This window comes from Alternaria postmessia (genome assembly GCF_024291825.1).
Source record: "Alternaria postmessia strain BMP 2775 chromosome Unknown scaffold_39, whole genome shotgun sequence".
In the NCBI taxonomy this organism is placed as follows: Eukaryota; Fungi; Ascomycota; class Dothideomycetes; order Pleosporales; family Pleosporaceae; genus Alternaria; species Alternaria postmessia.
The window spans coordinates 207,960-219,803 of NW_026260112.1; the positions used below are offsets into that span (position 1 = coordinate 207,960).

The 11,844-nt window shown below is 52.0% G+C and overlaps 5 protein-coding genes across 5 annotated transcripts; 3 read left to right on the forward strand and 2 right to left on the reverse strand.

Moving 5' to 3' along the window:
* Positions 1 to 178: 178 nt before the first annotated feature.
* On the forward strand, positions 179 to 793 carry CPD1 (2',3'-cyclic nucleotide 3'-phosphodiesterase; the record flags this gene model as incomplete). The annotated part of the gene is made up of 2 exons (XM_051732861.1): positions 179 to 579; positions 625 to 793. The coding sequence occupies 2 exons, from the start codon at positions 179 to 181 to the stop codon at positions 791 to 793; spliced, it is 570 nt and encodes a 189-aa protein (XP_051587440.1).
* A 281-nt stretch (positions 794 to 1,074) lies between these two features.
* J4E82_006606 (uncharacterized protein) lies at positions 1,075 to 2,375 on the reverse strand (the record flags this gene model as incomplete). The annotated part of the gene is made up of 3 exons (XM_051732862.1): positions 1,075 to 1,280; positions 1,333 to 1,933; positions 1,986 to 2,375. The coding sequence occupies 3 exons, from the start codon at positions 2,373 to 2,375 to the stop codon at positions 1,075 to 1,077; spliced, it is 1,197 nt and encodes a 398-aa protein (XP_051587441.1).
* A 1,510-nt stretch (positions 2,376 to 3,885) lies between these two features.
* Positions 3,886 to 5,371, forward strand: J4E82_006607 (uncharacterized protein; the record flags this gene model as incomplete). The annotated part of the gene is made up of 3 exons (XM_051732863.1): positions 3,886 to 4,306; positions 4,361 to 4,738; positions 4,788 to 5,371. 3 exons carry the CDS (start codon positions 3,886 to 3,888, stop codon positions 5,369 to 5,371), a joined length of 1,383 nt encoding a protein of 460 aa, XP_051587442.1.
* Positions 5,372 to 7,605: 2,234 nt separating this feature from the next.
* On the forward strand, positions 7,606 to 9,769 carry J4E82_006608 (uncharacterized protein; the record flags this gene model as incomplete). Its single annotated transcript, XM_051732864.1, has 6 exons — positions 7,606 to 7,895; positions 7,952 to 7,980; positions 8,123 to 8,345; positions 8,492 to 9,402; positions 9,464 to 9,524; positions 9,589 to 9,769. 6 exons carry the CDS (start codon positions 7,606 to 7,608, stop codon positions 9,767 to 9,769), a joined length of 1,695 nt encoding a protein of 564 aa, XP_051587443.1.
* A 430-nt stretch (positions 9,770 to 10,199) lies between these two features.
* J4E82_006609 (uncharacterized protein) lies at positions 10,200 to 11,480 on the reverse strand (the record flags this gene model as incomplete). Its single annotated transcript, XM_051732865.1, has 1 exon — positions 10,200 to 11,480. One exon carries the CDS (start codon positions 11,478 to 11,480, stop codon positions 10,200 to 10,202), a length of 1,281 nt encoding a protein of 426 aa, XP_051587444.1.
* Positions 11,481 to 11,844: the final 364 nt, after the last annotated feature.

Here is an 11,844-nt window from a genome sequence, read left to right on the forward strand (position 1 = left end):
GCTTGTCGGACTTGACGCGGACTTTCACATGCAAGTCAGCTGCAGACGTCAGGATGTGGCTGACTCGGACACTAGCCACGTGGCGTTAGTGCCCAACCACCGTGCGGGGCATTACGAGAGTATGTAATGCTTGACTTGACATTGCATCCTCCTTTGAGATTCTAGACAATATTTAAAGATGCCTGGTTCGTCTCTATGGCTGCTTCCGCCAGCAGACCATCCCCTTAACGAAGTCCTTCCTCGCCTTATCGACAAAACATCTAAACAGTTCAACTCACCCCACCGCTTCCTTCCTCATGTGACTCTGACTTCAGAGATATCGCCGTCCAAGTATGGATCGGATCCTCAGGCCTGGCTTGAATCACTCGATCTACCATCTGGACAGAGCATACAGATCAAATTCGAACGTCTAGGCAGCGAAGATGTCTTCTTCCGGAAGTTGTACATCAAGTGTGCGAAGGCTGCAGGGATCAAACAACTAGCACAACAGTGTAGAAGCCACGTCAATGGGTTTGAAGATGAAACAAACTCGAAGACTTGGGCTGAAGAGCAATACATGCCACATCTTAGCTTGATGTAGTAGGTCTATCAAACTCCAACACGTGTCAATGCTGACTGTCACAGCCACGACTGTAACCAGGTCGACGAAACCGGGTTAGCATCAGTTGATACGCTTGAAGTCAACTTTGAAGAGAGAGGAGAATTAGGTGGTTGGTCAGGCGGAAGGGTGGTGCTTGTACCCACTGACAAACCAATTCTTCAGTGGCAGCCTATAGGTGAAAGGACACTTTAACATCATGAATCATGGAACAATGAAGGACATTATGTTGAAGGTTGTAGTGATTACTTCATTACTAGGCTAATTATACAATGTCATAGGAAAGCTTTCCTTGGTATCTCGCATGCAGTCGTCGTGATTGTGCGTAGTGAAATGCATCTATTTCATGAAACCGGCCTTGCCGTCACCATCGGCGTCAACCTCTGTGGAAATGGTTAGTAGATGTCAACAAATAGTAATGTGAACATGACACTTACTAGGGTTGAGCTTGTCCATCAGCGAAGGCTTGTGTTGACCTATTTCTTGTTGGCCTCATGTTCAGATTCTAGTTTTCGCGCTTCCTCTTCGGATGCTTGGGAGTGGGGGATGGCCTTTGAGCGGTCCTCGGTAAGGGCCTTGGGCAAGCTGCCATCCTCGTTGGGACGGTGCTCCATGTGGCCCTTGTCGGTACCGCCCACGACGTGTCCACTGGGGTCTTTCGTACCTGTAGCACCGTGGTTGCCTGGTCTGAATTAGTATAATGTTTCCTGCTTGTGTTGAGAAGAATTACTTACCGCTGCGTGCAGGGTCCCTGAGATCCTGGCTATCGATCTTGCCGTCGTGGTTGCGGTCACCAACACCGCTGCCAACAACTCCTCCCTGGGTGGAAGAGCCGGTCAGGTTGCCCTGGCCGGCAACGCCACGGTCAGTGTGGGAGGTGTTGGAGTGGCTACCAGTCAAGTCCTTGGCGCTGACCTTGCCGTCGTTGTTGCGGTCAAGGGGGTTGTGTGTACCGGTAGTAGTAGAGTTGTGAGTAAGACCTCCCTCCCTCAGGCCAGCATCGCTGTGGTGGTTGGGGGTAGCGTCATAGTCGCCGTGACGGGCGTGCTCGTGGCCGTGGGAAGTGGTCTTGTGGGCGAGACCTGCAGCAGCGCCGATGCCACCAGCGCCACCGATGTTCTTCGGGACACCCTCAAACTCGTCGTAGCGCTCCTCGCGGCCGGTGAGAGCACCGCCCTTGGCCTTGAACTGCTCCATGGTCATGGCTGGGAGAGCAGTAGTCTCATGGTGGGTAGCCTTGTTATGGTGAACCTCATGGATGGGGACGGTGGTGTGGACAACGTTGGGCTGGATGGTCTCCTTCTGAACAACGGGCTGGATAGTCTCGTGGATGTGCTAAATGACGTCAGTGTTTGGTGGGGTATTGACGTGTTGCTGTTCAACTTACGTGGTGGACGTGCTCTCCGCCAACAGTAGGGGCAACACTCTGGCTGTGGGTGGTGTCCTCAATGCGGCGCTCGTCAGCAAAGCGAGCCTGGTCGTCGATCAAGGCCCTCTTAGTGGCATCGGCATCGCGGTGGTCAAACTCGCGGTGCTGAACAGCACCGAGCTTAGCAGTGTGTTGCTCTGGCAAGACCTCACGGTCGTGGACGGGCTGGACAGTGCGGTGGTAGTGGTCCTGGTGAACCTCCTTGTCAATGGCAGTGTTGATCTCCTCGTGTACGTGAGGCTTGATGACCTCGTGCTGAACAGCGGGGGCAACTGCCTCGTGGACAGTGGTGTCGTGGTGACCGGAGCGGCCCATGAAGTCGGTGATAGCTGCCTTGGCCTTGTCCATTTTGATTATTGCGTAGTGGTTGTTTGTTGGGTAGTAGTTTTGGTGTGGGTGGTGGATTGGTTGTTGGTGAGGTGTGGAAGAGTTGTGGTAGGTGTGATGATGATGCTCTCAAGGCGCTGCTTCACTGCCTTCTTATACAGAGAGGACGCTAGTAGGACAAATGCACGTCGACGTAATGGAGGAGTTCTGTTCCAGGTAACGTCGGCAGGTGCTGACTGCGTTCCTTGTTCACAGGGCAGGAAGCCATCATCGTGGGGCAGCAACAGTGGATTGAAGCTATCTGAGTCTCGATCGATGCTCCCAGGAGAGTCGATTGGTTGGCCGGGAGCGCGCCACAAACACCTGATGTACGTCAGGGACATTAGTTCAGTGGGTAGCGCTTAACATGGCGCCCCATGCTGGTACGCTTGACAATGCATACTGGCACTATGATGCAGCCGGTGCTGTCGTTCCACGCCTACCGCAGCCTAGTTGGTATGATGTAGTCATGCTGCGTGTCCAAACAGGAATTGGGCATCACGAAGGATTCAAAGCGTCGCAACACTCTCTGGGTGAACTTCTCAAAATGTTCAAGTGCTGGACCAATCTGGAGAGGAGCGACCCGACATCTAAGTGATCGGAGGGATCGGCGCTAGGGTCGTGCTCCTGCCATTCGGTGACACCGGGTCCGTGCAGCTTCCCGCGAACAGCTTCAGCACATCTCAGGAATCACACAATGCTGTTTTCTTCATCAACAACTCCATCAACCCCCGTCACACCCAAGTCTGCGCCTCCAGATGTCTCGGAAGTCCCGGTGGCCTGGCTGCGACTAGGAGCATGCTAGCAAGATCGCCATTGTTTTGGTACGCTAAGTTGATCAACAGTGGAGCCGCCCGCGACCAGACTCCCCCTCCCTGTCGTCATGCCGCTCTGATCTCCACTGTGACATACCGATGCGGCAATGAATGCAGTTTGCTTTTATCATGCATGCCTCCGGTACTCCGAATAACCAGCCGTACGCTGCGAAACACAAGTACCGCGGAATACGTCATGCTGAGTCGCCACTCGTGCCGTTGTCGTGAACCAACTGCATCAAAATATGCCACCAGCTCGAGTAGACTCAGTCGAGTAGAGAGAAAGAGAGCTTTACGAGAGGATCAAGTCTAGACCACTCCGCGGACGCCGCGAACACGGGGCGAGAGCACTCCAAAGTTGCCGTGTGTAAGACTCAAGGCACTGGCTCCGTCGTCTGTGACACGGCATCAGCGAAGCTATTATTTCTCGCGGACCGTTTGCTCAAATGTCCAGACTCCAGAAGCTCCAAATATGCATCCTAGCTAGTTGTATGCACACTCTCCAGGCTTCGGCTTCGTTCCTGCCGGACGGTGCTGAAGGTTTCGTTTGCCTGCAGGTGCTGTGAGGTCATTCACCCTTACTTTTGTCACCGTGCTTCGTGAAATCAGACAATAGATCGGCGTCGCACCTAGCTTTCACCTGCGTTTGTCACTCCTCTGCATTTTGAACCGCCGACATGAAAGAAAAAATCGAAGAGAAGCTCAAGTCCGTTCTCCATAGGAGAAAGAAGTCTACGCCCACGCAATCCCCTCGGGCCTCGTACGAACAGTCCGAGGAGACTAGTCCGCGCACCCAGCAGCACCCAGCATCACCGCGCAGCCGTCTCCAGCAAGATTCCGCAGTCGCAAACGATGCTTTTCACTCGGACACGAGGAGTCAACCACGGGACTCTGCCTACCACGACGGACGAGCGAGTCATGCGGCAGCAGCTCCGAACACGGACCTCAATGGATCCATTGCGGATGATTACAGATCTTACCTTCCAGCTTTAGCTTCTGAAGAAGACCCAATGGCCGAGGCAGACGTACCAGACAGACATCTTCGATATAGACCATCGACTGATGCGGGGCGGTTGAAGCCTCTTCCCGACACACCAAGTACGCCAGAGAAAACAGTCAGAATATTGTGACAAAACATTGACGTAGTAGCAGATTCTTCAAGTCATCATCGCGTCGATCGCTCCAAACACCTGATCGATAGTACTGGCCCTGGCAGCACAATACGCGCAGTACCGTCTGAACCCTCCAGACACCAAGTCAGCAACGCCGGCTTTAACGATAGCCTTCGATCGCACAGAGAGAGTTCTCCATATGAGAACCATGGCCTGATGAAGAGTGGTCATCCGGTGGGAGGGTCTGCCGAGGATGATGCGCTGGCTGTGAAGCCTGTTCCAGGTCTTGCAATTACGAAGGACCAACATGGCATGGACGGTAGTCATGACTGGAAGACGAAGCAGAAAGCTATGCTTGAAGGCGTTGTGAATCTGAAAGATACTGTGGATACGGATAAGGATGTCACCGTCGCCCCAGGTAAGCTCCGTCCCACTCAATGGTTGCGATATGTCTAACAGACCGATAGCCGTTGTACACGAAGTTATCAAGCCACATGAGCACGAGGTTATACAGCAGCGCATCCACCGCGAGATCCACAACTATACATACTACCACCGGCTACAGCCGGTTCTTCAGACCGAGGTCCTCCCCCCTCGTCACTTCATTCCCAATCCTGATGGAGAGGGCTTGATCGAGATTTCTGCCGACGAGTTGCCAAATCGTACTGGTAAGAACAGATGGTGGGACATAGTCCAGAAGGAGCCAGTCCTTCCAGCAACTCCATTCGAATGGCGCACGGAGCCGCAGATTATTGAGGGAAAGCCGTACATAACCGAAGAGGGCTTCGAACGTAGGGAGACGACTATCATCTATCCACCAAAGCTGGCAGATATGTCGCGCTATCAAGGACTGGTTCAGCCAGTGCATTTCGATCACAAAACTGGAGAGCGATGGTTGGGAGAAGTAACGACGGCTGAGAAGTTGAACCGGGAGCTGGAGCGTACAGAGGACGAGGATTTCATGACCATGAAGGACATTACTGCAGATTTGCCGAAAGTTTCATCAAGTCCCTCTGTCAAGCGGAAGCCTGTCGGTCGCGACTCTCTCTAGCGATTCACTCGCTATCGGTTATCAAGCATGCATCAGTTCAGCGAAGGCGCCATCGGGGGAGGTGGGTTTCATAAACTGTACCTCTAACATGTATATCTAGGGTCCAGTGACCACATTATGACTAATTCGTAATCTGCTTTTCCTCATGACCAAACCCCTACTTCTTGAATGCCCCATCTCTTCACGAAGTGGCCATTTGGCCGTCACCAGCTCGCCGAGATCGTGCAACTACATTGCGTCGTGCCTTCCTTTCTCTATCCGTAACCACTGAAGTGTCCGGAGCACCGTAATGAACACCAAACACGCCCTCAGAATCATCAAATCATCGCCCGAGCACGATGCGCACCACAAGTTTCAATCCTTAGGTCGGTTGTTACAACGGAACCTCGGCTCATGGGCTACGAACCGCATGCTCTCAAAGTAGCCACTCACAGCTCTGGATCCCAAGATAACTTCAAAGCTCTTAAGCACCTGCTGCCCCGACTGTTGTCATAGTATTTGCGCCTATGCATGTTTTCAACTTCTCAAGTACTTGTCGCGACCCGCCTGCAGAATGCAAAAGTTTCGCTGTCGCGATGTCCAGTATCGCAATGTCGCACCGTTCCCCGAGTTAGCATACGGCCGGTCGCCCGACGATCCGTACTGCAGAAGCGCAGGATATATGAACAAGCCAGAAAGTGATGGCAGACGCGATGTTCCTGGTTGCCTGTCCGGTATACGTAATCCCAAGCTTTGTGGATTTCTTGGTCGCGGTATTTCGAACGTGTAGGATGATGGGAGGAAGTCTCTATACGCTGCTTTACTATGCGCGACTCGCACTCACAGATCAGCAAAGCATGGTATCTGCCAACCGTCCTCCATAATAACCTTACTGTCAACACATCGGTGTAGGAAGGTCTGCAGATGGAAAGCTATCGTCCTGTGTAGTTCGGGGAGGCGAAGCATGAGCAAGGACTTCCCGCCAAGAGTCAGCGACAGCGTGGGGTGCGTTATTTCTACATCCACCGGTAAGCTGAAGCTTGCTTGGCAGAGGTATCATGACTTATGTCTTAAATGAAGAAAGAGGCTGGCTCAAGCGACCTAAGGCTGACAACCTGACAGCCAACACGCTATCTCGTGGCGCTGTAGCGTCACATCGCAGCATTTCAGCATTACATCGTCATTCCCCATAGGCAAGGAAAGCGACACACGAGTTTACGTATCTACCAAGCAAGAGTCTCGATTTACGGCACGCAGCTTCTAGTCCTTTTCGATGCAGCGGGGGGGGCTGTCAAGTGAGGACTAGAAGTTGGCTTGGGTCCGAGCTAGTGGCCGCCTCCGAAGTATAGACAAGCCTCTGGCATACAGCGGAGGCAAGGAAGCAAGCCTGGAGCCAACCCACCAGCCTAGAAACGCCAAGGTAGCTTCAGCCGTTCGAAAAACAACGCGGGCTCGGTCATTGGAGAACAATCGCAGGCCAAGATACACTCAAGAGATGGAGGGGTTTTGTCCCACAAAACTGGTGAGAAGGATTCGGAGAAGCCGACAGGGAAGACGATGTGGCCCGATAGCAAGAATTGCGCGAGCTGGACATGCGAAAGAGCCTGCTAGATGCATCATACGAAGCATTCACGGTCTCGAGAGTACAGTGGGCTGCGCCAGCGCTGATTGTGTACGCAGGACCCCGCATGGGGGCTCTCCTAACCAACAATGTCCAGCTAGCGATGCCGGGTACCTCGACCCCTGCACCAAAAACGTCGTTATCGGGTCTTTTGCCCAACACGCGGCGCACGAGACAAGGATTCACCAGCCCTGAATATTCCCCCAGATGAACAGCCGTTTGGCCAGTGAAGGACAGAGGAAATGTGAATATGCCTGGCGCAGCCCCACCATGGCAAACGCCAAATCGCTCATCTGCAATTCGCCCTCCACTAACATTCAGCCCAAACCTCAAAGAAGCGGGATAGTTGCGAATGCCCAGTCAGCCTAGCGCGATCTACAGCGTTCACCACGAGGAATCCGCCTATGCAGGGTTTCCACTTGCTCACGCTAGAGTAACTGAGAGGTATTTAACAGCCCGCTCCGCAACTCCGTTTGTTATCTCGCACGACGACGATCAGCCTTGCTTACAACCCATAAGAACACAGCCCCATATCCTGATTCTTGGTACATGGCTTTCGTAGTGCAGTATTTTGCTCTACTTCTCAAAACCATACTCTGAAGTCTAGCTTTGAGGTTTACGACTTTGAACTACAATGACCTCGTACGGCAAGGACTTTGAAACTGGCGGTGGGCCTTACGAGGTGAAGAACCCAGGTTACGTTGCCGCCGATGAAGAGAAGAACCACTACGATGATGGCCCTCGCCGCCCTAGTGCAGTCGGGTCTGTGAGAGCAATTACCGACCAGACGCACCGAAAGCTCAAGAGCAGACATATCCAGCTTATCGGTATTGGAGGAACTATTGGCACAGCTCTATATGTGCAGATTGGTCGAGGTTTGATGAATGGAGGTCCTGGAAGTCTGTTCCTTGCATTCTCGCTATGGTATGCAATCTCAATCGCGTTGTCTACGGCGACGAGCTAGTGCTAATATTGTACAGGTGTACTGTCATTCTAGCTGTGACGCTCAGTGAGACTCTCCATCTCCCAATTTCCAAAGCGACAAGTCCTTCCCATAGCGACAAAGCCCAAGCACTTTATCCAATATCCCAAAGCACCCTTCTTTACCGCTCGCGCTAAGATGCCGAGCTACAGCTAATGCAATTCCACAGGTATCGCAGAGATGGTTACTTTTCTCCCCATATCCTCACCCTTCATTCGATTTGCTGGAAGATTCGTGGACGATGCGTTTGGATTCGCTGCTGGCTGGAACTTCTTCGTTTTCGAAGCTGCTCTCGTGCCTTTTGAAATCGTGGCTTGCAATGTCATTATCGGGTTCTGGTCTGATGTAGTGCCCACAGGCGCCATCATCGCCATCGTGCTCGTGCTCTACGCGTACGTCGACGACTCCATTTCTACAATCCGACTTTTGCATGCTTTTGGCGCCTGCTTCAGAGTAACTGTGAAGCATTGTGCTCAGCTTTTGCCCTCTAGTAGTTCTCTAGGCAATGCAATTGAACCAAGTACTGACAAAATTCTAGTGTAATCAACATGATGGCCGTCAAATGGTACGGTGAGACGGAGTTCTGGGCCGCCATCGGTAAAGTGCTTCTTATCATCGGCCTGCTCATCTTTACCTTCATCTCCATGTTGGGAGGCAACCCTGAGAAAGACCGCTACGGATTCCGCTACTGGAAGAACCCGGGGAGTTTCACAGAACTTTACTACGAAGGCCAGCTCGGTCGCTTCCTAGGCTTCCTCCAGTGCCTGATCCAGGCTTCTTTCACAATTGCCGGACCCGATTATGTCTCTATGGCTGCAGGAGAGACAGAGAACCCACGCAAAGTCATGCCTCGCGCTTACAACGCCGTCTTCTACCGTTTGACCACTTTCTTCGTACTCGGCTCGCTAGCCGTGGGTATCAACGTGCCTTTCAACGACCCAGAGTTGATTGGCGCCTTCCGTGACGGCAAGCCAGGTGCGGCAGCTTCACCCTACGTCATCGCCATGAACCGACTCCGTATCGAAGGCCTACCTCACGTTGTCAATGCTGGTGTCCTCGCCTCCGCCTTCTCCGCCGGAAACTCCTACGTCTACTGCGCATCTCGTTCCCTTTTCGGTCTTGCTTTGGAAGGAAAGGCACCTAAATTTCTTACAAAGTGCACAAAGCAAGGTGTGCCTTTCTACTGTGTCCTCTTCGTCCTCATGATTGCCCTCCTTTCATTCCTTCAGCTTGGCCAAAACTCTGCTGTTGTGTTAAACTGGTTCGTCAGCTTGGTAACGGCGTCCCAGCTTATCAACTTCAGCGTCATGTGCTTTACCTTCCTGAAGTTCTACAAGGCGTGTAAGGTACAGGGTTTGGATCGAGACACACTGCCATACAAAGGTATGGCACAGCCTTACGCGGCATGGTATGGCCTCGTCACGACTTTCGTTATGACGTTCGTTGGAGGTTAGTTATCCACACAAGAAGTGCATGTGAGACATAGACTAATGCTTACACCCACATCTAGGTTATACTGTGTTTTTGAAGGGAATGTGGGATGTACCTTCGTTCCTGTTCTCGTACTTGATGTAAGTATTCACCTTCGTGGCTGTCTCCACCATCAATATGGCGAAGTGCTGATCTATGGGACAGGGTGTTCGCGTTTCCCGTCCTCTTCATATTCTGGAAGCTTCTTAAGAGAACAAAGTGGATTCCAGCACACGAAGCGGATCTTGTGACTGATCTCGCCGAGATCGAAGAGTACCATCGTACGTTTGTGGAGAAGCCAGAGACCAATGCTTTCAACCGTGTTTTGGACAAGTTGTTCGGATAGGCTCCTGCGGCGGATGATACAGCTGCTGTTGGGGTCGGAGAAGCCCCTACTTGTTGGCTCGCTCTTGAGACCATATGTCTCTCTTTTTGGAGTCATACATGTGCCCGTTAGGGTAGCACACATGAGACTTATGAAAATGTATGAGATTCATGACAATAACGAATACGATGGGTCCTGGAGAAGCCTATCCCTTCTCAATGAACCTAGAGAGTGTACATGATGAAATGATGACAAGCCAAACAACAAAGTAACAGTGTATAGATTTAGGGTATGGTCTAATGTTCGGGGTGCATCCTATCATTAAAAGACAAGCATCCTTGTACCCAAACAGCCTAGAGAAACTCGCAACCAAGGGTATCAAGTATATTCTCAAAGTAATTTCCCAACACAGCAGCGACGAACTCAAGATCTGTTAATGACGGCAAACAACTCAGAACAAAAACGTGGGTATGTCATCCAACTTTGCAGCTTTCCGCTTCCTCTCTTTCTCATCTTTCTCCCGCTGGGCTTTTCGTTTTGCAAGACGATCCGTGGTTTCCTTGCTGACACCGCCACTATCATTACTGCTGTGATTCCTGATAGGTACGTCTTCGTCGAACGAAATAGTCGATCGTCTCACTTTAGCGTCGCCTCTATCGTTGAGAGGAGCAGGTGGCTGTGAGTGTCCGCTAAGAGATGGTGAGCGCGATGTATTTTGTGTCTTAGCAGGCTGCTCTAGCAAAGACTGTGACGATGCTTTACTCTTCTTCGGATCCCAGTCATCAAGCATATCGAAGGGCGTTGCGCGACCCAATCTTGAGCGAGGTTTTGCTACGGCTTTAGGTGGCGCAGGCTTAGCGAAGGTAGGGTTGGATGGCCTCGGATCAGGCGAGGCAGAATCTTGCCCTCCCACTATGCTGCCCCTTCGGGCTAGGGTTGGCGTGGTGGTGGCTCTGCATGGTGGCTTAGCTGAGAGGCGCGGTGCATTCAAATCATCGCTGTCGTTATCGCTATCTTGTGCTGCAAATGTCCCGGGTGTTCCTTTACATGCGACCGTAGCATTGTTCGATAAGGACCTAAATGTAGACACAAGGTTGCTTCGACTAGATGGCATGGTCTGCTCTTCCTTGTTGTCCTCTTCTTCTCCCTTGGACGCAAACACATCACGAATGGCCTTCTTCTGCTTCAATTCTTGAACCCTGGCCTTCTCTTTCATAGCGCCAGTAGTCGACCTTTTTGCATTCGCAACAACTGGTCTTGCAATGTCGGCCGCTTCTTTTTTCTTCTCTTCGATGGTCGCTTTGAGCCTCTCGTATTCGGCGATATGCAAGTGTCGCGTGAATAGCTTTGCCGTCTCCAGAAACTCATCTTCGACCATCATCCATTCATCGTCGCGCAAATCGAACTTAGATGCAGCTCTATGCATGCCTTCCACAAATGGCTGCTCGAGGTCGTTAACTGGAGGCGGAGACGATGAGCCTTCACGTTTCTTACGCAGTGCGTCTTTGGCCCTGGCTTTAGTTCGGGGCGTTGATGGTTCTGCTGGAAGCCCGGGAAGGTCGTCGTCCGACTCATCTGATCTTCCTGTTCTGCTTGCCAGAACCGTGTCGTCGAAGAAACCGTCATCTGTATCAGTCGCATTGTGTGACTTTGTCGTTTGCTGCGATGATGCTGGTTTGATTTGTGCCCGACTTCCGCCACTCTTCTTCGCCCAAGGTAGTTGACGCGGCATGGTGCCTGGAAGATTGATCAATCAGCCGTGTATTGGCGGAATTTGAGGGTGTAGGGAGCGATTAGAACACGACATAATGTTCGAGAAACACTAGAGCAACACAGAATGGTATCGCTCCGCAAAAGCTGCTAAAGTGATTGAGAAGCGCGTGCACGCAAGTGAATTGTTCACGATCGCCTGGCCACGTGCAATGACGCGCTTGTGCCTACCGGTTCCGCCAGGCAGACCCACTCCAGGGTTCGCTTGGGCTTGCGCCCTTCCGATCTAAACGTGACTGCTACTGTGTTCTCCGTCTTCAATTCAGGAGACACGTTTCACTTCCATGAGATTCTACGACGCTCGATGCTTGCCTAGACAACGCGTA